The sequence below is a fragment of the Neolamprologus multifasciatus genome, chromosome 13 (assembly GCF_963576455.1).
Source record: "Neolamprologus multifasciatus chromosome 13, fNeoMul1.2, whole genome shotgun sequence".
In the NCBI taxonomy this organism is placed as follows: domain Eukaryota; kingdom Metazoa; phylum Chordata; class Actinopteri; order Cichliformes; family Cichlidae; genus Neolamprologus; species Neolamprologus multifasciatus.
Genome location: NC_140451.1, coordinates 15121329 through 15145088, shown reverse-complemented (window position 1 = coordinate 15145088; position 23760 = coordinate 15121329). Strand labels below are relative to the sequence as shown.

Sequence of the window (23760 nt, the reverse complement as noted above, 5' to 3'; positions counted from 1 at the left end):
CACACACACACAGAGAGAGAGAGAGAGAAGTAATCACTGCAGTCTTCTCTGGAAAATGGGAGGGCTGTTTATCTCAGCAGTAATGTCAGCAATTCACTTTCCTGCTTAAAGAGAAAGAACCTATGGTACTGATCCAGTCATTCTCAGTGTTGTGATTCATACATTAGTACATTACATTTTATACATTTTACAAAGGAGAAAGAAAGGAAGCCATGTATTTTTATATTGTCTTTATTTAGGTAATTCTTGCATTAGTCCACAAATTACATATGAATGTTCACCAGATTTTACACAGGATCCATGACAATGAAGATGAAATTCATTAATAATAATTCATTTATTTATTTTTTTCTATCCTGTCGCAAACACACCCACTCGTGAACTTTTAATTAAAAATAACCAAACGCAACCACAGTCTTTTCACGCAATGAACACTTTTTTTTTTCACAGCTCTGTATAACAAGTGGTTTCGAGTGTAATTCATCATATCAGTCAAGTGATGACAATGTGATGACTGTTGTAAGTGCGACAACTGCGATTGCTCTCTGAGGATAAAAACGAGCACTCCGACCCTGCACTGATGGCCGAAGATGATCACTCCGAGTTGCCGTAGCGCTGCAAGGCTGTGGCACTCCTCCTTCAATGAACGGTGGAAAGATGGCGACAGCATACGCACAAGCGAGAGTCGACTGTACCGGCGGATAAAAAGTGCTGTAAAGAGACAAAATCCACCTCCTTTGCAGAGATTTAGCGGTGCAAAGTGTGTTTGATATAGCTAAGACATGGTATAGCCCATGCACAGCTTGAAATAAGGAGCCACCGCTTTGTTATGGAGCCGCCGGATCGGAACAAGCCCAGCAGGTAAGCGATTTCGTTGAACAGACACTTTATCGCCAGGATTTCGCAGTTGCCGAATAGTGAGCTAGCCATGACACTGCAGTCGGAGCGCTTGCGCATCCAGCAGAAATCGACTTCCTGTCAAATAGTGATACCCGTGCAGTTAATGCATTTGCAGAACACTAGTTGTAAACTTTTTGGAGAAACACTTTCCGGGGGAGCTTGCTGCATATAATTTATTCCCAAGCAGTCCTCTGTTGGCCGTGAGAGAGGCAAAAATGCTCACCAAATGCTGAGGTAGCGTTATTAACAATTACCAACCGCTATAACAGTGCAACAGTCCCAGCTAGCTAACATCCACATTAGCCGCCGCTGGTCAGTTTATTGTTCAGGCGCAAGTTTGTTGACAGAAACTGAGGAGGCTGAAACTGCGTTAATTATACACTGCAGGGCTCTAAATGGGGACTTGAATATATTTTTTTATTATTTTGTCTCGCCGAGCTGTGCATTTCCCTTCCAGTAACAGAAAAGCAAAACTTCGCTACTGTAGCTAGCATGTTGCTTCACTGTTATTGTTAACTCCGTGGGTACATTCGGCGCCGGTGCTGGACGTTGAATCTGCGCTTTCAGACTTGGTGCATTTCATGTTGGCTCACTATTACTGCAGGAATAAGAGTGTGGTTGATAACATGTCGCAAACGTGCCGCGCTGCGGATGTTTGGGCGTACTGTATGCACTCAAGTGCAAAGTTAGTGCGCGATATATTTTGTGCAATCGCGCAGGAGACCGCGTTTTAACCAGAGTCTCAGGAGATTTCAATATGGGCGCATCTGGTAATCGAAATGCCGCAGTGTTTGCCCCTGACCGCTGGCGACAGACCCTCAGGAATCTGCTGTTGTGTCTTCCCCTCTCCTCCTCCTCCTCCTCTCATGCAGTTTTTTTGGGAGGGAGGGGAGCAGAGCGAGAAGCATTTTTCATGTTGGATCAGCTCTTGTCATCTGCTATAATCCCATTTTTTGAGTAAATAGCCAGTCTTTTCCTTTTTGGTGGCTATTTCGGTAATGATTGCGTAGCAGCCACTTGTTATTACCTTGCGCTTTTGTGGTCACTCAGTCGAAGTGGATACACAAACAGCTCGCATGATTGTGCAACATTGGCCCTGAGTTAGGGTTATTGCTGTACGACATGACTGCATGAAGAAAATTGATGAGCCAGTGGCCACATTATTGCTGAGAGCATGTTGGTTATGTTGATGTTACTTACATGCTTATTAGGCCACGTTTAGTTTGTGCATCAGCAGATGAAAAGGTAACCGTTGCTCTAGGGGAGCTCACGCAAACACTCAGCGGTGTTTTACTAGTTAACAAATGTTTTAAGTGAGTCTAAATCTGTCTCTCCTGCAGAGTTTGCTTTCCTGCTGTTTCTATAGTAATGGGACTACTATAAACTGCCAGCAAAACTTGTAAACAGCAGAGTTTACATGTTCCAGGCTGCAAGGTTTGCACAGAAGCGACATTAGTTCAGCCTCTAGCGTGCTCCATGATGCATGGCTCTGCATATACATTTAAACTGAAGACTGAAAAGACAACAACAAATAAGTTTGCTTTTAGTCTTCTCAGCTATCTACCTCTTTGAGCTTATATAAGATTGTTTCGCACCAACAGCTATTTTAAGAAACATCAGTTATGTGTTCTCTCTGCAGTTGAAGGCTATCCCTATCTTTGCAAGTACAGAGGTCCTTTGTCAATAATGTCTTGTTCTCAAAGTCAGTCTGAAGACACTGTGGCTCACAAGCATTCCAGAGATTTCAGGATGTGGTGTGCTATGTGCAGTAGATAGCTGCCTGGAGCCCCGTAGGCGCGCATTGGGCAGAACTCATTAATGCCTTGCTTTTGCCAGGAGCACAGGCTGTAGAATACAGATGGACCATCCTCTAGCATTTCCTATCTGCATCCTGTCTTTGCCCACACCTGCTTTAGAGAAAGAAACTAACACTCTCACAGGCTGCCACTCTCATCTGTCATTTCCTTTTAAACAATAGCACTTTTGTAACTGCTGAACTTTGGCAACTGATGTTGCTAATGCAGGAGAGCGACCGTGTAATAAAAATGATTAAGCACCGCTGAATACCATGTTTGTCTATTTTGAATACATGCTTTATAATGTGCACAGCTGCAGGACAGGGTGCAAGTTTGAAACTAAAAGAGGTGTTGCTTGTTTCTCTCTGCAGTTTCAGATTACGTTTCAAAGGTGGAGCAGACTGCTGCTTTCACCGCATTTATAATGCATGTGTCATAAGGTGAAAAACATGTCATTACACCATTTAGCATTTAACTCGCGCTCCAGCCGACAGTGTGCAAACAGCGTCTGCTTTAGCTGCCGCTGGTGCAGTCTTTTCTTAGACCAAGACTGTTCCCTGTGGTGAGCAAAGTACAAGTCCAGATAGTAATCAAAGCAGTGTTTTAGAAATAGGTTCACTTTTTTTTTTCTGGAGCTATGAATCAGAGTGTGTTTAGTGACAAAATCAAACTTCTTAGCTGTGCATTAACAGTGTGCTTTGCATAGTTAGTGCATGCAGGAGAAGTTGGGAGGTCACGCTGTTCCAGCAAAGGGTGTGGTGAAGTACATCTTGTTCATTGTTTCTGAATTCTGTCAGCTTACGATGCAAAAACTGATTGCTGCTTCAGCTCTGCCAGTTTATCAGGCGTTAACAGCACGTCAGGAATGCTTAATGTTGCGCACACGTGTGCTGCATTTCCACGGAGCACACCAATTGCTTTTTAATCTTATGTGCTCAGCGGTGAACGATGGTTTGAAATTAGTACCCCGCAGATGCATGCTTTTTACAGTGGTGGGGGGGGGGGGGGGGGGGGGGTAATTCAAAACTGTATTTAGCCTACCAGTTAGGCATCAGTTATGGCAGCATGACCTAATTAAAGCAAAGTGTGCTCTTACAAAAACCCGACCACCTTCTCCTCCTTTTTTCTCTCTGTGGAAAAAAAACAAAAACAAAAGTCCCCTTTAGTTTGGGCATTGTGAGCAAGTGTGCTCACTAACCAGCTGTGTGGTATTCAGCCGTGGGCCTCACGGGCCACGTGTCACCGTTATACAATAGAGAGCCCCTTGCTGGTACAATAGTGTGGATGGTTGGTGTCAAAGGTCAGCCCCCCGCGACTCTGGCAGCCCTTGGTATCTCTGCTTCAGTCACTATACAGAAAAGACTCTCGATTTTTGTGCCGTTTATTATTCACTTAGTGTTCTGCCTGGGGCTTTAGCATTCCACTGGCCTTTATGGGCGCCCCAATGAGCCATCAGATGAGCCATTGAGAGCAGCCAGACACCATCTGCAGTGATTATTCACTATCAGCAGCCAGGCAGGGACACCTTGAAGACCACAGTGCTGCTATGGTTAACTGCAGGACACACATGCTGGTAACTTTGTGCAGCCTGTAAGTAGGTTAAGAAATTCACAAGACAAATTTGCGTATCCCTTCCTGCAACGGCACAGCCTGTGCTCGAAGCGTGTCATGGCAACCTAACAAACAACCGGCCCCAGTGGCGTCATTGGTTCCGCTCTCATTCCTGAATGATTGAATCACTCTGTTCTGCGTAGAGGAGTACGTTTTTAAAACTTGGTCTCATTCCCTCGCTCACATGTATGTACTATTTCTGTCCTCTTTCTCACATGGACACACACACACATCCAGGCTTTCGAATGTTTACAAATGCGCACACAATGTGATCACTTGTGACACACGCACGCACACACAATGCCGTAGGAGTTTTTGAAGCATTACAGGTTTTTAAATGCGTTCTTGTACTAATGCAGGAGTACGGTGTGTATTTCAGCGTTCAGCAGTTTTTGTAAATCTGCTTTCTTCTTGCAGCTTCCTGATACCTGTCTCAATTATCCCATAACAAAACCAAACTCATGTGTCTGTTGTTGTGATTAATGTCTTTATTGTAAGGAACACAGTTGCCTACTGTGCATGCACACTGAAAAGTACTGCACGGCGTTTTGTCCGTCTCTTGCAGAAGAAGTTCCCTCACAGTACACTCATAGAGTACATTCATAATGAAGTCAGTGTGCTTTCATTTAAGGGTTGATCTGCGATTTGTTCTGCGACTGTTCTGGGTAAGCTGGTTGTGCTGTCACAGAGATTAATGGGTTGTAAGAGATATTGACAAAAGATTTCAAATATTTTAAAACAAAAGGGCTTATTTCCAGTGAAATTACGAGAACATATCTAAAGCATTCAAGTCGGTAGGTCCAACAAGTTAACATCTGAGTTTATAGGCTGTTTCACAAGATGGGAGCTTCTAAGTGCTAAATAATCTAAATAATTCGAGACATTTTCCATGAACAGAAACTGGCTGTACTATTGCAGTGACCCTGAGAATGACGGTTGTTTTGTGAGAACAGGTATTCATGATTGCAGCTAATCTTGCACATGCAGCATTTTCAGCAGGTGTTCTGACCTGTGTCTGCCTGCATGTAGCTCCACAGCTGCTCCCACACTCTCTCTCTCTTCATGTGTATGTGTGGAGAGTCACATAGGCATTCTGCGGGGGGGGGGGGGGGGGGGGGGGCTGTCACACTCCCCAGGTGACAGCGACACACCCATCCCCCGTTTGAAGCTGCTGGCACACCGGCTAACAGGCTAACAGGCACGTGTAGGGGAACGCTTTTGAGTCAGGTGATCAGCAGAGGCACACATGGTGACTTGCATAAATATAATAGATATCACCCGTTTTCATTTGCCTCCCCTTCTTCCCCATTGTTTTATTTTGGCTGGGTCAGCCCTTGTAACCTTTCTCTCTAATCCTATTAAAAAAAACCTCTCAGAAAGGTCTTAGGGCACAGAGCTTTGACATTGAAATCTGGAAAGGCGTGGTGCTCTTCCACATTACTACCCCTCCCCTTTTCCCCTTTTTTCCCACAAGGGAGTGTTTCCAGTGTTTGTAATCTTTCCTTTCTGCAGAATTAGCTGCTACAGCCTTTCAGAATGCTGGTAAGCGCCTGTGGTATCCAATATTTATTGTTTCCTCAAGATTTACTGGAATCTCCTGGGGGTGTTATGCTGTTTTGCATAAGAACCATATTTGCATGCGACTGTGCAGTATGACTTAGACAGATTTAATGATGGGTTACTATAACTCCCTTTTTGGTCAAGCTATATGTTTACCAAGACACACACAAACAGTTTGATATCCTGCACCTGGATGCCTGTGGTCATGCACAGACTATTGCAGCCAGAGAGATTCCCCCCTCCAGGGCAGACAAGTCGTCACACTGCTGTGGGTAGTAGCAGACGTTCAGTCTAGCTGCAGTTTAGCAGCCTGTCTCCTGTGGCATTCGGGATTTGCTGCACAGTCTGTTATTGGTGCAAACAGACAAGCACTGTTTGACCTTGTGCACACATTTCTTAGGTCGTGCTTGTGATATGAATGAAATGGTTTCATAATGCCAAGTCGTTGTGTCTCCAAATCTAGTTTCTGTTCCAGGTAACAGTTCTTATGCATATAGGCCAGTCTAATTTAAATATGCAGATCTTGCTCAGACCAATGGGTTGTCTTTTCTGTTGTCATTCATGCCTGACAGGCAGGCCAAGCCAGTGGAAGATGCATCCCTACGGAGCCAAGAAGTGGCTGAATCCTGTGACTCTCCCAGTGAGGAAGAGGAAGCTCTGTATGGGACATCACCTCCATATAACGCCCGTCAGGTGAAACACATGTCTAGCAAACACCTGAGGAACAGTCAGGGGAGGAGCGCTGGGGGGTCTCCAAACAAATGTAAGTTAGTAAATCGATTTTACAGATAAATGTGTACTTAGAAACCCCACATTACATGCAGGTTTTACACACAGTGTTCTGACTGGAAGTCTGCTTCTTTTCCCAGCTGACGCCAGCTCATCTGCCTTGAAGGACAGTCCCAAGGCAGTGGAGACATCTAAGGAGCACAGCTACAAACAGGGCAAGAAGCAGAGGTCTGCACAGCGCTCCACAGAGAGAGACCACAAGAAGACATTTGAAGGCTCATTTATGCTGGATCCCCTCTCAAAGCCCCTCATGGAAACCAGAAAACATTACTTGAGTTTGGGCTGCAGTCGCAGTCTTCCTGTGTCTATGCCCCATATGTCCCGCACCCACCGGCAGACCTCAAGGACAGACTGTCCTGCTGATCGCCTCAAATTCTTTGAAACTCTGCGGCTGCTGCTCAAGCTCACGTCTATGTCCTCCAAGAGGAAAGAGAAGGAGCAGAGAGGCCTGGAGAACATGCCTTACTTGGGTCACAATAATGAGGTTATTTGGCTGGAGCTGCAGGCATGGCACGCACGGCGTTCCACCGGTGACCAAGACCTTTTCCTTTTCACTGCCCGCCAAGCTATCCCTGACATCATTAACGAGGTTCTGCACTTTAAAGTCAACTATGACAGCCTGAGAGGGGCTCAGTGTTCAGAGTCTCAAGCAATTCAGGAGGACTATCAGAGAGTCCCTGATCTAGTTTGTGAAGAGAAGAGGGTGCCTACTGTAGCAGAGAGCAACCACTGTGGAGTAGATCCCTGGGGCTTTAGGGCCTGCCCCTCATCAACAATGAATGCAGCAGAGCCTCTTGGCTCTGGCGCTGATTGCAGGGAGCATCTTCAACGTCAGCGGCTGGCATTTGAGCAGGTCAAGCGAGTTATGGAACTGCTGGAGTCTGTGGAAGCTTTGTACCCCTCTTTGCAGGCCTTACAAAGGGACTACGAAAAGTATGCAGCACGAGACTTTCAAGGCAGGGTGCAGGCGCTCTGTCTGTGGCTCAATATCACCCAGGACCTAAACCAGAAGCTGCGCGTTATGGCCACAGTGTTGGGCATCCATGACTTATCCCGTATCGGGTGGCCTGTCTTTGAGATCCCTTCACCTCGCTGTTCTCGCGGAAACGAAGATGAAGAGAATGACGACGACGACGAGAGCGACTCGATAACCACTTTTACCACAGAAAGTGACGTCGAGGACAGATATGGCGAGGACAATGGAGAAGCGAGTCCTGTCACAGAGGGCGAGTTGTCTCCCACCCTGACTCCTAAATTTGCCCGTTTGTTGTCCGAAGATGAATTTCTTCCAAATGCTACTTCAGGAAATGCAGAAGCATCCGTGGGAGGAGGGGTGTTCTGCCCAACATCCATCTACAGACCATTTGTGGATAAAGCTCTAAAACAGATGGGACTACGTAAACTGATCCTCAGACTGCACAAACTGATGGATCGCTCTCTTCAGAGGTCCAGAGCAGCACTGCTCCGCCACACTCTTGCACTAGAGGTGAGGCTGTTATTTTAAGAAATCTGGTAATAAAAAGGAGTCACATTAGTAAAGCTACATCTGGGTGTGTCATATATCCAGGCCCTGCTGGTTAATGACTTAGTTACTTTTCTATAAATCAATTAACAGCCATATGATGTTTTGTTTGTTTTTTATTTTTTACTGATCGAGCCTTTTCTTGTTTACAAAATATTTATAAACAAAATAAAAATAGAACCAAGGTATAGAAATGATTAAACAAATTAAAACCAAATTAATTTTACCACAAGCTCTGCAACAGAATTATTTGAAGTGTGATCGTCATTGTATGTTAAATATAATTGGTTAATTAAGCTGCTGTGACTGTTTTGGTCATTTGAATCTTTAATATAAAAGAAGAAAAGATTAAAAATATATAAAAGATTTATCAGTATCATTCTACTGATAGATACTGATACATTGATTTCTAAAATTGGATTGGTAGTTTAAGTTGTCATTGAGAATAGTAATGGCTTGTAAACACCAAATACTCAAAAGGGGTTCACAATTCACAATTGGGCTGACTTGTCTCATCTGCATTACCTGGCACATCGTTAGCATATGTATAGAGTTTTAAGTAGGGGGGTTATGTTTGCGCTGCCCTTAAGGAGTGTAGTCTGTGAGATGTGGTTAGCTGCACATCTGCTTGCCAACTTTTTTTCAGATGCTGATGAAAGGCTAATTATTTCCTTTGTTTAATTTATTTAAAGTAAAATACTTTGAGGTTCTGCCAATTAATATATTGGTTTATATTATGCATTGTTTGCATGCTGTGGATTGTAACAGACTGTTTCCCAAACATCTGTTCAATCATAATTTATTGTAAACAGTGAAGCAAGATAATCAAATGCATTTTTCAGTAACAACGTTCTTTGTAGACAAAAGGGTACGTAGTATAGAGCTTTGCACTAGCAAAAGATCCCTCATTTGACCCCACGCGGAGAAACAATTCCTTTTAGGGTTTCCATCAGTGAGAAAAATCAAACATGCAGAGCTGCCTGCCGTTGCAACCCATTGTGAATAACAGAGCAGACAAAAGTAGAATTCAGTGTGTGTGTGTGTTTTTTTTCCCAGTTAAAGCAATGATACAGTGAATTAGTTCTAAACAGCTGAATAACATTTTTGTCCACAGAAGCAGTGTAGCAACTCGTTATATTGTTTGTATGTTAAAATAATTTAATTAGTCACTTGAGGAAACCTCATTTCGAGAAGTTCTTACAGGTAGGAGCTTACGAGAAGTCCCCTTCCCCCGAGACTTTCTTAATTAACTTCACACTCTTCTTCCACTTGTAGTTTGCAGACTTTCCAGACCCAATGCTGTACAGCGATTACCTGCCTGAGCTGTCACGACACGGTCAGTGCAGCGGTCCTGCTGACCCTGAGCTCGGAGCGGACCAGGTGTCCTGGGCGGATCTGCTGGACATGGATCTTCCATCCTTCCGGCCAGCGTTCCTCGTACTGTGTAGAGTCCTCCTCAACGTCATTCATGAATGCCTTAAACTGCGACTTGAACAGAGGCCCGCTGGAGAGCCCTCGCTGCTCAGTATCAAACAGGCAAGCAGCTGTCCAAGTCCTTGCTTTTTTCTCCTTGGTTTTAGTTTATAACTACTCAACAGTCCTGTGATGCCTGCAAACATGCAGTTTAAACTTTTGGTGAACAATTAGCCTTAACATTTGTTGTACACAAGTGTTCTTACATGCGTTTGCTTGTGCTCCGCAGTTGGTGCGCGAGTGTAAAGAGGTCCTTAAAGGAGGTCTTCTGATGAAGCAGTATTATCAGTTCATGCTGCATGGTGTGGTGACTGACGCTCAGGGCTTGCAAATAAATGCCAATATTGATGAGTTTGAAGAAGATCTTCACAAGATGTTGGTGGTAAGTTTCCCAGCCATTCTCCCGCCTCTATTTTCAAACTGTAGTTTGTGATTATTCACCGTGTGCTGCTTTTTGTGCAGGTTTACTTTGACTACATGCACAGCTGGATCCAGATGTTGCAGCAGCTGCCTCAGGCCTCTCATAGCTTGAAGAACCTGTTGGAAGAGGAGTGGCACTTCACCAAGGTCATCACTCCTTACATCCGTGGAGGAGAGGCCCAGTCTGGGAAGCTTTTCTGGTGAGTGAACCCGCAGTCGGTCAGAAATGTGCCATTTTTAAAACCGAGTGACCGCATTCTTGTTTTAGTCACGGCGCCTGCTTGCAGAAGTTTATTAATCATTTATATAAAACTGAGCAGTGTTCCGCTCTCTGCAGTGACATTGCTGGGATGCTGCTCAAATCCACTGGAGAGTTCCTCGATGCTGGTCTGAAAAAGAGCGATAATGAATTCTGGGAAAGTGCGGATGACAGCACCGCCTCAGATGAGATCAGGTGAGGACGATGATGGAGTTGTTAGATTTCAAGATTTCATCAAGTTTTTATTGATGTTTTTGTCCCAGTGCATTTTGATTTTAAACTCTGAAGCTTTTGATTTTTGCAGGCGGTCCGTTGTTGAGACTAGTCGGTCTCTTAAAGAGCTGTTCCACGAGGCCAGAGAGCGAGCATCTAAGGCCCTGGGCTTTGCCAAAATGCTTCGTAAGGTGAGAAACTGACAACTGACAAACTGACAGAATATTCACTTCCTTGACTTAAAAAGAAAAAAAGAAGATACTGGCAACAGTACTGGCTTTGCAGTTTGTCTGTGACCCTGTTTTCTCTGTTTACTGAAGCACCGGGATTGTGTGTTTTGACACATAGTTTGTTTGCACCCTTCTCTGCAGGACTTGGAGGTTGCTGCAGATTTCACTATCACTAACGGTGTTACTTGTCTCCTCGAGGCACTGAAGAAAAGAAACTATGTCAAGGTGTTTATTTTGTTTTGCTTTTATTACATTTTATTTTGCCAATTTCTGATCTTCCTTCTGCCCTGGGGTTATTTATGTAACTGTTTAACCCCCCCCCCCTCAGGTTCAGATTCCGAGCTTGGAGGAGCTTCAGGTTTTTGTCCCCTGTGGCTTGATGAATCAGCGACCTGTCATCCTGCAGCTTCTTAATGCTGCAGCTGGCAAAGACTGTTCTAAAGAGCCAGATGAAATCGCTGAGGACGAGGCCTACCTGCTCATGAGCAAACACAAAGCTGGGGATTCCACTACTGATTCTGACTGGGCTCAGTGGGATGGAGAGCTTCTCAAGCTGGTCCCACAGATGGAAACTGTTGACACTTTAAGGGCCATGAAGGTTTGTGGTGTTCTAAATTCAGTCTCTGCGTGCAAGTGTGTGCGTCTGCCTGTTTGTACTTGACGTTTATGTGCCTCACGATGGTTCGATATGCTTTCAGGTAGAGAACATGCTGTTGATAGTGATGCAGTCAGCTCACCTGGTGGTTCAGAGAAAGGTTTTTCAGCAGTCCATGGAGGATGTGCTTACTCCTAACCGAGAGCAAACATCGAGTCAGCCCCTCATCGCGGGCGCTCTGGAAGAGCTCAAGGTGCTTATATAACCACATGCTTGACATCTAACCCATGGTTTATTCTGTGTTGTTGTGCAGACAGGTGCATGTCGGTGTCCTACTTTCAAATCTGTTTTTATAGCAACTGCTATCAGCTACCCTGAATTTCTGCCCTATTAACATTAGATAAAAAGAAGAAACAGAGTCATTTTCAGGTCATATTTCCTAAATGGAAGCCACTAAACTTTCAGCAACTTTATCTGTTACTTTCAAAATAAAAAATCTCACGCGGTTGCACTTGATAATAAACACATGCGTTAATAATCATTTTTATGAAAAAAGTTTTAAACATGTCTCTTTCTTTTCTCGTGTTTCTCTCTCCTTTCACAGAATGAGGCACTGCAGCTATGCATTAAGATAAGGCATGCCATTGACCGCGTAGATAACATGTTTACCACAGAGTTTAAGGCCGAGATCGACGAGTCCGAGTCAGCCACTCTGAATCATTACTACAGGGAGGCGATGACACAAGGCTACAACTTTGCCTTCGAGGTAAAAGACTGGAAAAAATGGAAAAGTGTGGCAGATGCTGTGTCTCAATTCCTGTTGCCATAAATGCACTCAAACGGAGAAGTACAGCTACATACAGTACTGTGCAAAGGCTTTGAGCAGAAGCAGTGATTTATTGAAACATACATGGAAATGCATGGTAAGGCATAGGAATAGTTTTTCAGGCTTTTTGAAGGGCATTATTTGGATGTTGGCTGCCTTTTGTTCCATTCTCAATCAACTTGACTGTTCTTTGATAATCTTTCAGTTTTTTATGACTTATTTCATAAATATAACGAAACAAATTTCCTCTGAAAACAGTCAGGCATAAAGACTGGACTGAAAATGAATGAAAAAAGGAGCCAGTGCCCAAAAAAAAACTTTGAAAGACCTTCAAAAAGCCAGGAGAACCACTGTAATGTAACTGTAATGTAGTCTGGCTCCCTAGAAGCAAAATACAAAGAAATGAAGGAATGACTCAGGACTTTTGCACAGTTGTTTAGCATCTTATCAGTCTCTTTTTTTGCTTCCAGTATCACAAGGAGGTGGTGCGTCTGATGTCAGGAGAGTTCAGGCAGAGGATCGGGGAACGTTACATAGCTTTTGCCCGCAAATGGATGACCTATGTCCTGACCAAATGTGAGAGTGGCAGGGGCACCAAACCCAGGTAAGATGTTCCTATCAGCTGAACACTTATTGTTCACTGTGCTCCTTCCTGAGTATCTGCTCTGCTTGGTAGTCTTCTGGTTTGCAATATGCTACTCAGGGATACTTTTTGTAGCTAAATCCAGGCCTACTGGTGGAGTATTAAGCTATAAGAGTTTTATTCTGCTGCTGCCATATTAATTTACTCTGGAAAAATCACAATGTTCATTAAAGATGTCCTCTTTGTCAAGAGCTTTTCCTTTGAGCCATGACTCGTTACTATAGCAACCTTGCACTCTTAATGCAGTGAAGAATTTGACAGAAGCATGACATTTTGGATAGTGTCTAATAATAGTGTGACAAATACTCAAACAAAAACAGTCCCGCTTAACTCTGGGTATGAGTCAGTTGTCATATTAGTGCTTCCTGTCTTAAATGCTTAACCCCCCCCCCACCATAAATCATTAACTAAACATTCTGTTGATGTTTGTTTTTGCATGCACGGATTAACAATGTTTCGCCTCCACAGGTGGGCGACTCAGGGTTTTGACTTTCTTCAAGCTATTGAGCCTGCCTTTATATCAGCATTACCAGAGGATGACTTCCTGGTAAGTATAGTTTCCTACGACATAAACAATAGGCATGCTTGGAATACAATATTTTTATACTAACTGAAAATTTATGTTTTGTTTCTTCAGAACTTACAAGCCTTGATGAATGAATGTATTGGACATGTGATTGGAAAACCCCATAGCCCTGTTACTGGCCTGTACTTTGGTAAGAAGCTTTTCCACGATAGCATCTTCCATATCAGGATTGATTTCAGATTATACGCTGCAAGTTTACAATCTGGATGCCATGGAGAGGACACTGCTACACAAAGCAGACACAGCAGCAGTGACATTACAGTTCAGTTCACATAGAATATTAAAAAAGTGTGTGTGTGACTTGAAGTTGACTTTAACTTCTTTAACCTCCTCAGTGCTGAACTCTTCCACGGCATGCATTTTTGATTTCTCTTTGATATTTGGGCATATTGGGACCCGATGAATGTAAAAACAAAGAATTACCAGATTTTTTTATTTCTTTTTTTACCTAATTTTTGTTTTTAGGAAAAATAAGAGCCACATGAGGATATTCATTTAAAATTTTGATAGAACAGTAGCAGCATAATGTCCTCGTAAGTGGATATCAGGCCCTTGTAGAGCAAAATTGAGTATTTTGGTCTAAATAACCCAAAATGTGATTGTCCACATATGTGGGCGCCAGGTCTTAGGAGGTTAAAGTAAATGAGTAAAAATATGAAAATCTGAGGAGTCCTGTTATGACATTACTTGTTACATAATGCACATTAAGTGTTTATGGAAAAATAATTCTACCACCAAATAATGTTTTTATGGAAAAGGTGTTATGTTATTGGAAAATTAGATATGAAGTTGGCAAACTAGTACCAGAATAAAGCAAAATGTTGCTACATGCATGTCTTTGATGGAGTAAAGTAGTTCAGCACAGTGGTATTTGATTATAGACCATCAATAAAGTTGGGATGTTGTGTAAAATGTAAAGAAAACCTCTCATAAACCCAAATTTTATTTACAATCAAGCGTAGAAAAAAAGCTAATTTGATGAAATTGATTAACTAACTTTGATGACAGCAACATGAATCAAAAAAGTGGGGACAGTCATAACATCCCCTCTTCCTGTACAAATGCTCTATTGTCCCATTCTTGTCTGATATTGTCCTGTCTGGATTCTAGCTGCTCCACAGTCCTGGGTCTTATTTGTCATATTTTTTGTTTCATGGTGTGCCAAATGCTTTATGCTGGAGAAAGGTCCGAGCAGCAGGGAGGCCAGTTCAGCACCTAGATTCTTCTTTTAGAAAGCTACGCTGTTGTAATAGCTGCAGTATGCGCTTCAGCATTGTCTTGCTGAAATATTCCTGAAAAAAAGTCATATGGATGGGAGCATATGTTACTCCAAAACCTGCATTGATGCTGCCAGTTCCATAGGCACTGAAATTGCCCATCAGATATGAACGGCGCACGGATAGCAAGGCAGAGGCCCCTCTCCTCTTTAATCCAGAGGATGTGGCATCCATGGTTTTCTAAAAGACTTTCACATTATGATTCATCTGATCCCAGAACAGTTTAGTGCTTTGCTTCAATTCATTTAAAAAGATTTCTGGCCCAAAGAAGACGACAGCATCTCCAGATCACACGTCGATGTTCACGTCTTCATGGTTGCATGTTGGAGCTTTAACCTGCTTTTGTGACTCCTACAGTAAACTGTGTTCACAGCCAGACAGGATCATGTCTGTTTTTGGGGCACAGGGCCCAAAGTTTACCGGTATCCAGTTGATTTTCAACCTTGTTCTTTGTGCCCTTTGAATCCTTTGATGATATTATGAACTGCAGATAATGAGATATTCAAAGTTTACATTAAATTACATCATCAGTTAAATTTCTTCCAATACATTAAGTTAGATTTTTGCTCTGTAATTTGTAGACAGTCTTTTGCAGATTGGTGAACCTCTGCTGATCTTCACTTTTGAGAAATCCTGCCTCTCTAAAATACTTTACTGACCTGCTGCCAATTAATCTCATTAGGAGCAAAGCTTTCTCAAGCAGTTTTATTTTATTACCACTTACCTTTCCAGCCGTGTCTACCTCTCACCCCAATATAATATCTTTGAGATGTATTTCTGCCATCAAATTGATGAGCTAATACTTTTATGAAATAGTAAAATGCCTCACTTTCAACATTTGATATGTTTTCTGTGTTTTATTGAGGATAAAATATGGCTTTATGAGATTAGTAAATCATTGCAATTTAATACAGTGTTCCAACTTTTTTCGCACTGGAGTTATAAAAACATGACTTAGATATCTTGTTACTGCTAATTAATTTCTCATTCCCATGATTTAAACCCAGTGATGATCTGTTTTTTGGGGGAAGGGTTTGGACAATTGAATAAATTTAGCATTTGTTGTTTTTCTTTTCAGGTCCCAGAAATAGTCCTCGTCCTGTAAAGTTGGTGGGTCGTTGCCATAGTGATCCACCAAACCCCCCTCTGATCATCCCTAATGCTGAAGGGTTCAGGTGGGTGACTGCAGTTTTTCAACACTTTTTCTTTTAATGTTTAAACTCTGTCCTGCATGGCTTTGCTTTTTTACCTTCTAATGTTTTTTCTGGCTAGTTAAGCTTGTGAAACATTTGAGCTTCTTTGTTTGTGCGTGTGTGTGTGGTGTGCTCTGTGTGTGCGTGAGTGAGTGTGCATATCTGTCCGTGAACCAGCCACCCAGTCACATACCTACATATAACTACACACATCCCATGCAAGCCACCTTACCTCCCAAGGCAGTGCTCCTCAGTTTGTTTTTTCACCACACAGCTCTCGAAGTCTCCCCTGTGATCTCCGGAACCAGCTGTTCCCAAACGGCCCTCGCCCTGTCCCTCAGGGACCGGGGGAACAGAGCCACACCAAAGCACCCGGCAGCACCCCCAATGACGTCAGGTAGCTTTGCCCCCCTCCCAAAGAAGAAACTGTTGTCAGAGCTCAGCTCGGTCAAAAAAAAGGGGGAAAAAACCCAAAAGCTGTCAGAAATGTTTTTGTAAGGCTTCTGTAAATGGAGGAGGAAATGCTTCATGTTATTTATTAACTGCAAGATCCAGGACATTTCGTTCTGTACTGAAGAGTTTAAAGCCAAAACGTATTTTACCCACTTATCAAATCTGGGATGTCCTGCCAGTGTATGTCCTTAACGGTGAATTAAAAAAATGTAAAGAATGAAACACTTCTAACCTTCTGATTGCATATAAACCAACAATATTTGAGAAAATTTGTGAAATATTCGATTGACTGTTGTACAATGAAAGTCACGCACAGGCTCCACATCAGGGCATCACAGATGCAGATGATCAGTCTGTTTGTTTTAGTTTAATTGCTTACGTTTTTAAGCTATTTGACTTCAGATCAAATGAAATAACAAGGCATTTCCATTTTACCTTAAAGTATTTGTAATTAATTTATAGCATGCCTGTAAGATTACAATTATTCTAGTCTCGAGGCTTGATACACAGTGATTTGCATGGCTATAAAAAATACAGATTTAAAATGTAGCCTCCTAAAATGTAGTCCTGCAAAAATGTCAACAACTCCAAAAAAAGAAGACTTCCACAGGTCTACTGATTAAGGGAAGAGGCTGTGATTGTTGTGCATGGTGTGAAAACGAACACTACCTCACTGAAGGAGTTGGCTATGAATTCTGCTTTTTAGTGTTATCCACATCTGTCTTGCTTTGATGCTGGTGACTGACTGCTTTTAGAATTCCTGGTGCATTAGTACAGAAAACAGAGCATGCATACTAAAGGTCTTATCTTCAAGTGTGAATGCCACTGATGAATGCTGAGCTGTTAATGGCTTTCATAAGGCCCTCTCTAATTAATCTATATCTTCAACATCTCCTGAATTCAGATTCTTTCCCTCTGAATTTTTAGTAATCTGTTAAATCATGTAATTTACAGTATTAAGTTTCATCATGCACACAAGTCTGGGAAAAATGCTTTAATTAAGATGCCTTTAGAAAAAAATGTTACATTTTCCTCCGTTTATTTAAAGATAAAGAAAACATTCAGTGCAAAATGTATCTAGAGTGTACTGTTAAAAAGCTTATAAAGTAAAGTTCCTTCTTGGTAGATGAGATTGCACTAACTTGCGCCAGAGCGAAACACTCCATCCGAATAAGTAGTTTTTGATTGAATCACAGCATTGCATCAGTTTCTTCTTTGTCTTTGCAGAGGATCCAGTTTCCATGAGAATGACCGGCTGTCATCAGTTGCAGCAGAGTTGAATTTCAGGTCTCTGAGCCGCCACTCCAGCCCTACAGAGGACAGAGAAGGTGGGAGCTTTCAGCGATCTATGGTGTTTGATCTGCTTTGCATATTAGCCTTCCTTGTCTGAATCGTCTTTTCTTTTCCTTTCTTACTTTAGAACCTTCGTATCCTAAGGGAGACCCTAACAGTTCTTCACGCAGAAGCTGGGAGCTCCGCACCTTCATCAGCCAGTCCAAGGGTGAGATTATTTAGGGATAGATAGGTACCAAAATCTGGTGCTACAAGTCACAGAACTACTATTAACTAAATCACACAGCAGAAATGTTTCCGAGGTTTAAACATTAATCCTGTCTCCTTTCTCAGACACAGCAGCACGGCAAAGCCCCATGGAGGCCGTCCGTCTCTCCATTCGCAAGTTCGAAGAGAAACGCTACGCCGTGATGAAGCAACGCAACATCATCGGCCAGGTGTGCCACACACCCAAGTCGTACGACAACGTCATGCAAGTTGGGCTCAGGAAAGTGACCTTCAAGTGGCAGAGGGGCAATAAGATAGGTACGACTTTGGTGTGACTGTTGTTGATTACGATGCAGTTTAACACTCTTGCAAACAAAAATGTGATGCCTTTGTGCTTGATCACAGGTGAGGGCCAGTATGGGAAGGTGTATACCTGTATCAATGTTGACACCGGCGAGCTGATGGCTATGAAGGAGGTATGCGCTTCATGTAGTTGGAATTCAATCGTATTAACAGATCAGAGTGACTGTTGATGTTAACAGACATTTCTCATTCTCTTTTTTTTTTGCCTCCACTAAGATCCGATTCCAACCAAACGATCACAAAACAATCAAAGAGACTGCAGACGAGCTGAAAATATTCGAAGGCATTAAACACCCGAATCTCGTGCGCTACTTCGGAGTCGAGCTTCACCGGGTAAGAAGCGTCAGTTCAGGAAGCCACCTGTGGCACGTGGAAGTGGTGTGGTATTAATGCTTGTGTGCTCACCTGTAGGAGGAGATGTACATCTTCATGGAGTACTGTGACGAGGGCACTCTGGAGGAGGTATCCCGGCTGGGGCTGCAGGAGCACGTCATCAGGCTTTACAGCAAACAGATCACTATAGCCATCAACGTCCTGCATGAACACGGCATTGTCCACCGGGATATTAAGGGTCAGCGCCATGCACTTATTCTATCTCGCTGTTGTTTTTCTCTTTATTTGATCAGCAACCGTTTCCTGACCCTCCTCTTTGTTTTTTCGTCCCCATCAGGAGCCAACATCTTTCTGACATCATCAGGCCTGATTAAGCTGGGTGACTTTGGCTGCTCAGTGAAGTTGAGAAATAACACTCACACAATGCCAGGAGAGGTGAACAGCACTCTGGGAACAGCAGGTAACACATTACATAAACCTGCAGTGTCAAAATATGATAATCGTCCCGCCACAGACTTCAGTCTGGCTCACTGGACGGCTTTGAAAAATGTGAAAGAGCACTGTGTTTTCATTCATTTTGCAGCTTTTGCTTCTGATAAAGACCTTCCCCATGAACATTAATACAACACCAAAGTAAAAAAGTAATAGATAAACAATTAAATAACAGAAAGTTCTTTTTTCGCAGTCTCCTGTAGAAAATGTGTGATTTTTACAGTTTTGCATAATTTTCACATTTTCGTGTGCTGCATTAATATTTCTGTCAAATCATTATTGCATTGTTATTATGCATTATATCATACTATTGCTATTAATATCAGATGTGTTGATATTCTTTCAGCATACATGGCACCTGAAGTTATCACCAGAGCGAAGGGAGAAGGTCACGGGCGGGCAGCAGACATTTGGAGTTTGGGCTGCGTCCTTATTGAGATGGTGACTGGAAAGGTAATAAGCTAAAGAGAGGGTTTTCCTTCTCGCACTTTCAAAGCTTCACTCTGGTATTTTTCCAAGTTTTAGTAAGCTACTTCAATAGAAAGGAAATTAAGTTTAATGTTGAGCTTGTCCGCAGGGGTCATTTTGAGCCATCCTGGTGGCAGTGACCACCACTGCTGTTGTTTTCTAATTTTAACTTTTCTAATTTTGGCTTAGATTTGACAAAATGAGTCTTTTAAGTTTCAATTTTTAGGGGTTTTATTAGTTTTATCAATGTTTTAGTTCATTGATTGTAACGTTAAAATACACATTAGAATAAACTAATAAACAAAGCATATAACATATAACACAACAGCTAACACATCTAAACAATTACATTATTACAGTGGAAAAAATGAAATGAAAAAAATGAAACAAAAATCAGAGTTTATCATCTTGTCCACATCCACCACATCTGCCACCAAACATGCAACCTCATCCAGCCTCCACACTGCTCCACCTTGCCCCTGCTCTGTGGATTTTACTCTTTATTTGCTCAGATTTGTTCTCCACACTGTGGACTCAGCTACGGTTCCCCCGCTGTTCAGAAAAGCCAGCAACTCGCCTGGTTCTCCACATGTTGAGTCACACACTCCTCCGCTCTGACCCGCTCTGCTCTGGCTCAAAATCCCATCCTCAGCCTGGCAGCAATTATTCATCTTTTATCTAACTACAGTCCTCTCCATATTTATTTATCAATCACATGTAGCTGTAGCTCATGTTATGGCAGCACATCATGTTTGTAAACAATCTGTAAACCTGCATGCCGCAGTAGTGGTTTTACATTATTTTCTATGGCGTCAAAATGTCATCCTCCATGGTTTGAGGTAAAGGTCATTATTTCTTATTTTTTGAAGTCTAAAGTCTAAAATTCAGTATTTTTGAATAATACTATTTTAGGAAAAGTTACACAATTTTTAAACTGCGTAAGGGGGTCAGAATGACCCACTTTGGCAGGTCTAGTGTTTAGCTATAGGGTGCTGTTTCAGTCTGAGCTGTGACCACTTGTGCAAAAACCACTTCCAGAGTGAAGTGAGCATGGTTACTGTTGCTAATGACATGTTTGTCCCCAAACTACAAAACGTATTGCTTGTTAAGCATGATTTAACCTTTTTTTTTTTTTGTAAACCACTTCAGGAAACTCACTTAACAAAATTCAAAACCACAAGTAAAAAAAAGTAACTCGTGTTCGTACTTTTCTATCTGCAGAGGCCCTGGCATGAGTACGAGCACAACTTTCAGATCATGTACAAAGTGGGCATGGGCCACAAACCTCCCATCCCCGAGAAGCTGAGCACAGAAGGGAAGGACTTCCTCGGTCACTGTCTGGAGAGTGAACCCAAACGACGCTGGACAGCTAGCATGCTGCTTGACCACCCATTTGTTAAGGTGAGATGCTGAGAAGGTTAAACATTTCTAAGTTGTAATTAAATATTTCCATGGAATTCACATTATATCCCCGACCTCGCATCTGTTTCAGGTCTGCACGGATGAAGAATAAACGAAACCTCCTGTGTGGCTTTAAAGTTTACAAGTTAAAGCACTACTGTATATGTTCAAATAAGAAAAGAGAACTGTGGACACGGAGAAGCAGGAGGTTACTGCTGAAGGCACATGGATTTAAACTGAGGAAGTAATACAGTATCATTTCAGAGGACAACTGGATCTATATAGTATTGATTTGTTGTGTCTTTATCTATGGACTGAGAGAGGACGGGTGGGACTGTATATACTGTAAAAACAGAAAAAATAATTAGTTTTAATTCCTGTATAAACAATATTGTAAAGTTAAATACCTATTGCCACATTTGTTTGGTCTCACTGGTGAAGAGATCTCTGAAAAGGCATTGAAGAATATTTGTTTTTTTCCTTTCATTTTTTTAACAAAGGGGAATGGACAGGTGGTTGGGGGTGGGGCAAAACCTATAGCACTTTTAAACTGTTTACCCATGAGGACAGTGGAGTTACTGCTTGTCTGTCCCTCTGAGACTGAAAAGGTGTGGTAGGCCTCAGAATGGAAGGAGAGGCTGCTTTACCTTTATGAAATGAACCATCCAAATGTAATCAACAAATCGTATTGCTTGCTATTTGGCAAGCGTGGGCACTGGGAAGGATTTTTTTTTTGTTATTCTATTTTTCTTTGCCTTTGCTGAGGAGAAAATGTCAAGTTGGAGCAATGTTCAAGTCTCCTGGCCGCCAGTGAAGAGCTGTTCATGTGACTAAGGCGTTACAAAGAAAAGGAGAAACGGGGCCTGCTCTTCCTCCCTGCTGCTGAACATAAAACATCCTCACGGCCGAACACAGACACTGACACACAACTTCTGGTTCTCTGCTGCTCTCACGGTGTTTGCCATGTACAAACAATATTAATAAATGAACTCTCTTTTTTTAAAGAATTTGTTCTGTCTGTCTCTCGCCGTGAAATTTTAACTTATTATGTGTTATCCACTCACCAGTAACTAGTACTGGGTCAGACTTAGTCTTCAGAAATACCTCAATTCTTTGTGGCCTAGATTCAACAAAGTGATGGAAACTTTCCTCAGACATTTTGGCTCTATAACCATGACATGACTCTCCCCTCCTACCACACCCAAATGTGCGCTATTGGATTGAGATTTGACTACAGTGAACTCTTTGTCATGTTCAAAAGAAACAGACATAATTTAGGCTTTGTGACGTGTTTGAAGTAGCCATAAGAAGATTGATGCGCTTTCATTATAAGGGGATAGAAATGGGGAACAACAATACTCAGGTAGGCTGTGTGCTTAGAAAATATCCCCCACCTTATGTTGTTTAGGACTAATTCTGGGCGTACCATCTGAATGTCGCAGCAGATATTGAGACTCATTATACCAGGCAATATTTTCCGAACTTTAGTTGTCTAGATTTGGTGAACCCGTGTGAATTAGAGCCTCAGTTTCCTGCTCTTAGCTGACAGGAGTGGTTGGGGTGTGGTCTTCTGCTGCTGTTGTAGCCCATCTGCTTCAAGGTTTGATGTGTTGTGCATTCAGAGATACTTTACCTCATACCTTGTTTGCAGCAAGGGGTTGTTAGAGTTGCTGTTGCCTTTCTATCAGCTATAAACCCTAGAGATGGCTGGGCAGGAAAATAGATCTAGTAGATGAGCTGTTTCTGAAATACTCAGACCAGCAAATCTGTCACCAACAACCAACCGTGCCACATTAAAAGTCACTGAAATCACCTTTCTTCCTTATTGTGATGTTCGGTCATCTTGACCTGCATGGCAAATTGCACTGAGCTGTTGCCATGTGACTGGTGAACAAGCAGTGGAACCGTGAGTGTATTTCATAATGCAATCTTTGATCCATAGCAAAACAGCTCTGTGCTTTTTCTTCTTACATTTTCAACATCTGAAGACCAGTGCCAAGAAAAACACAAGTGGTGAAACTGGTAGCTGTTAATGTAAAATCATCTCTGAGTTGGAGGAAAGTGTTGAACTTTGTATTACCAAAGTGCCTCTGCCAGTCTCAGTCAAACTTCCAGGGGAGCTGAGAGTATATTTAGAATTTCACATGCGCAAATCAGAATGAAGGGAGGACAGTTTTGCGCAGGACGTTTCCCACAGTAAATTTCTTTATGTGAATTTTTCCTACAATACATGAAGAAAATATAGCGCCAAGAACCCAGCTATGTCTGTGCCTGTATCAACTCTTAATAACCCATCAGTTTAATGTGTCCTTGACCTTGCATTTACAATAAATACTCTGTGTTTCCTCAAGCTAATGACATTAGAAAACTACATTTCATGTGAATAAATAAGATAAACAGATAAGAATAGACCTTAATTCGCAGGTCTTATTTTTTGTATGATAGTGTTTGCTGTATTTTACCCCAATGAGCCATCTTTTGATTCAGAAGTTTAGCACGCAATTGCAAACAGATGTAGCCCCCAAGCGAAGACAGCAGCAGCTACAGAAGTGGTCAGAAGTTTACATACGCTCATCATGGGAATGTTGTAATTTCGGATTTTTAATGGTTTCTTTGAACTGTTCTTTTCCAGGGTGGAATGATAGATCTTTAATGACTTTAGAAAATGAGAATTAAAATGCATTATTTTAGGTTGGCCATAATCTACACAGGGTCAAATACATACATAGACCCGCACAGAAGTGTGGTTAAAATGTCCCATACTAAGTTGGATCTCAACCAACTTAGTATGGCTTTTGGTAGCAATCAACAAGCTTCTGGCATGATTTTGGTTGCATATTTGACCACTCCTTTTGGC

The 23760-nt window shown here is 42.3% G+C and overlaps 1 protein-coding gene across 3 annotated transcripts; it reads left to right on the top strand.

Annotated features, from left to right (window-relative positions):
• Window positions 1–522: 522 nt before the first annotated feature.
• Window positions 523–21910, top strand: map3k4 (mitogen-activated protein kinase kinase kinase 4). 3 transcript variants are annotated; one of them, XM_085182500.1, is made up of 27 exons: window positions 523–1134; window positions 6440–6630; window positions 6737–8142; window positions 9454–9714; window positions 9881–10033; window positions 10114–10271; window positions 10409–10525; window positions 10635–10734; window positions 10915–10998; window positions 11102–11371; window positions 11472–11621; window positions 11973–12134; window positions 12665–12798; window positions 13306–13384; window positions 13475–13553; window positions 15779–15875; window positions 16168–16290; window positions 17574–17674; window positions 17767–17847; window positions 17973–18164; window positions 18252–18322; window positions 18426–18542; window positions 18621–18780; window positions 18880–19002; window positions 19381–19487; window positions 20724–20903; window positions 20995–21910. In XM_085182500.1, exons 1-27 carry the CDS (start codon window positions 1127–1129, stop codon window positions 21013–21015), a joined length of 4725 nt encoding a protein of 1574 aa, XP_085038626.1. In that variant the 5' UTR covers window positions 523–1126; the 3' UTR covers window positions 21016–21910. The 3 variants fall into 3 exon arrangements, with proteins under 3 accessions (XP_085038626.1, XP_085038625.1, XP_085038627.1); XM_085182499.1 differs by having other exon boundaries at window positions 524–861; XM_085182501.1 differs by lacking the exon at window positions 16168–16290 and having other exon boundaries at window positions 525–861.
• The last annotated feature ends 1850 nt before the right edge of the window (window positions 21911–23760 follow it).

Bases quoted from the DNA above. Each gene is read 5' to 3' on its own strand.
- map3k4 (XM_085182499.1), top strand. From the start codon at position 830: ATGGAGCCGCCGGATCGGAACAAGCCCAGCAG. The intron at 15,876-16,167 runs GTGGGTGACTGC...TTCACCACACAG, and splicing joins CCTAATGCTGAAGGGTTCAG to CTCTCGAAGTCTCCCCTGTG. The intron at 19,003-19,380 runs GTAACACATTAC...ATATTCTTTCAG, and splicing joins CAGCACTCTGGGAACAGCAG to CATACATGGCACCTGAAGTT.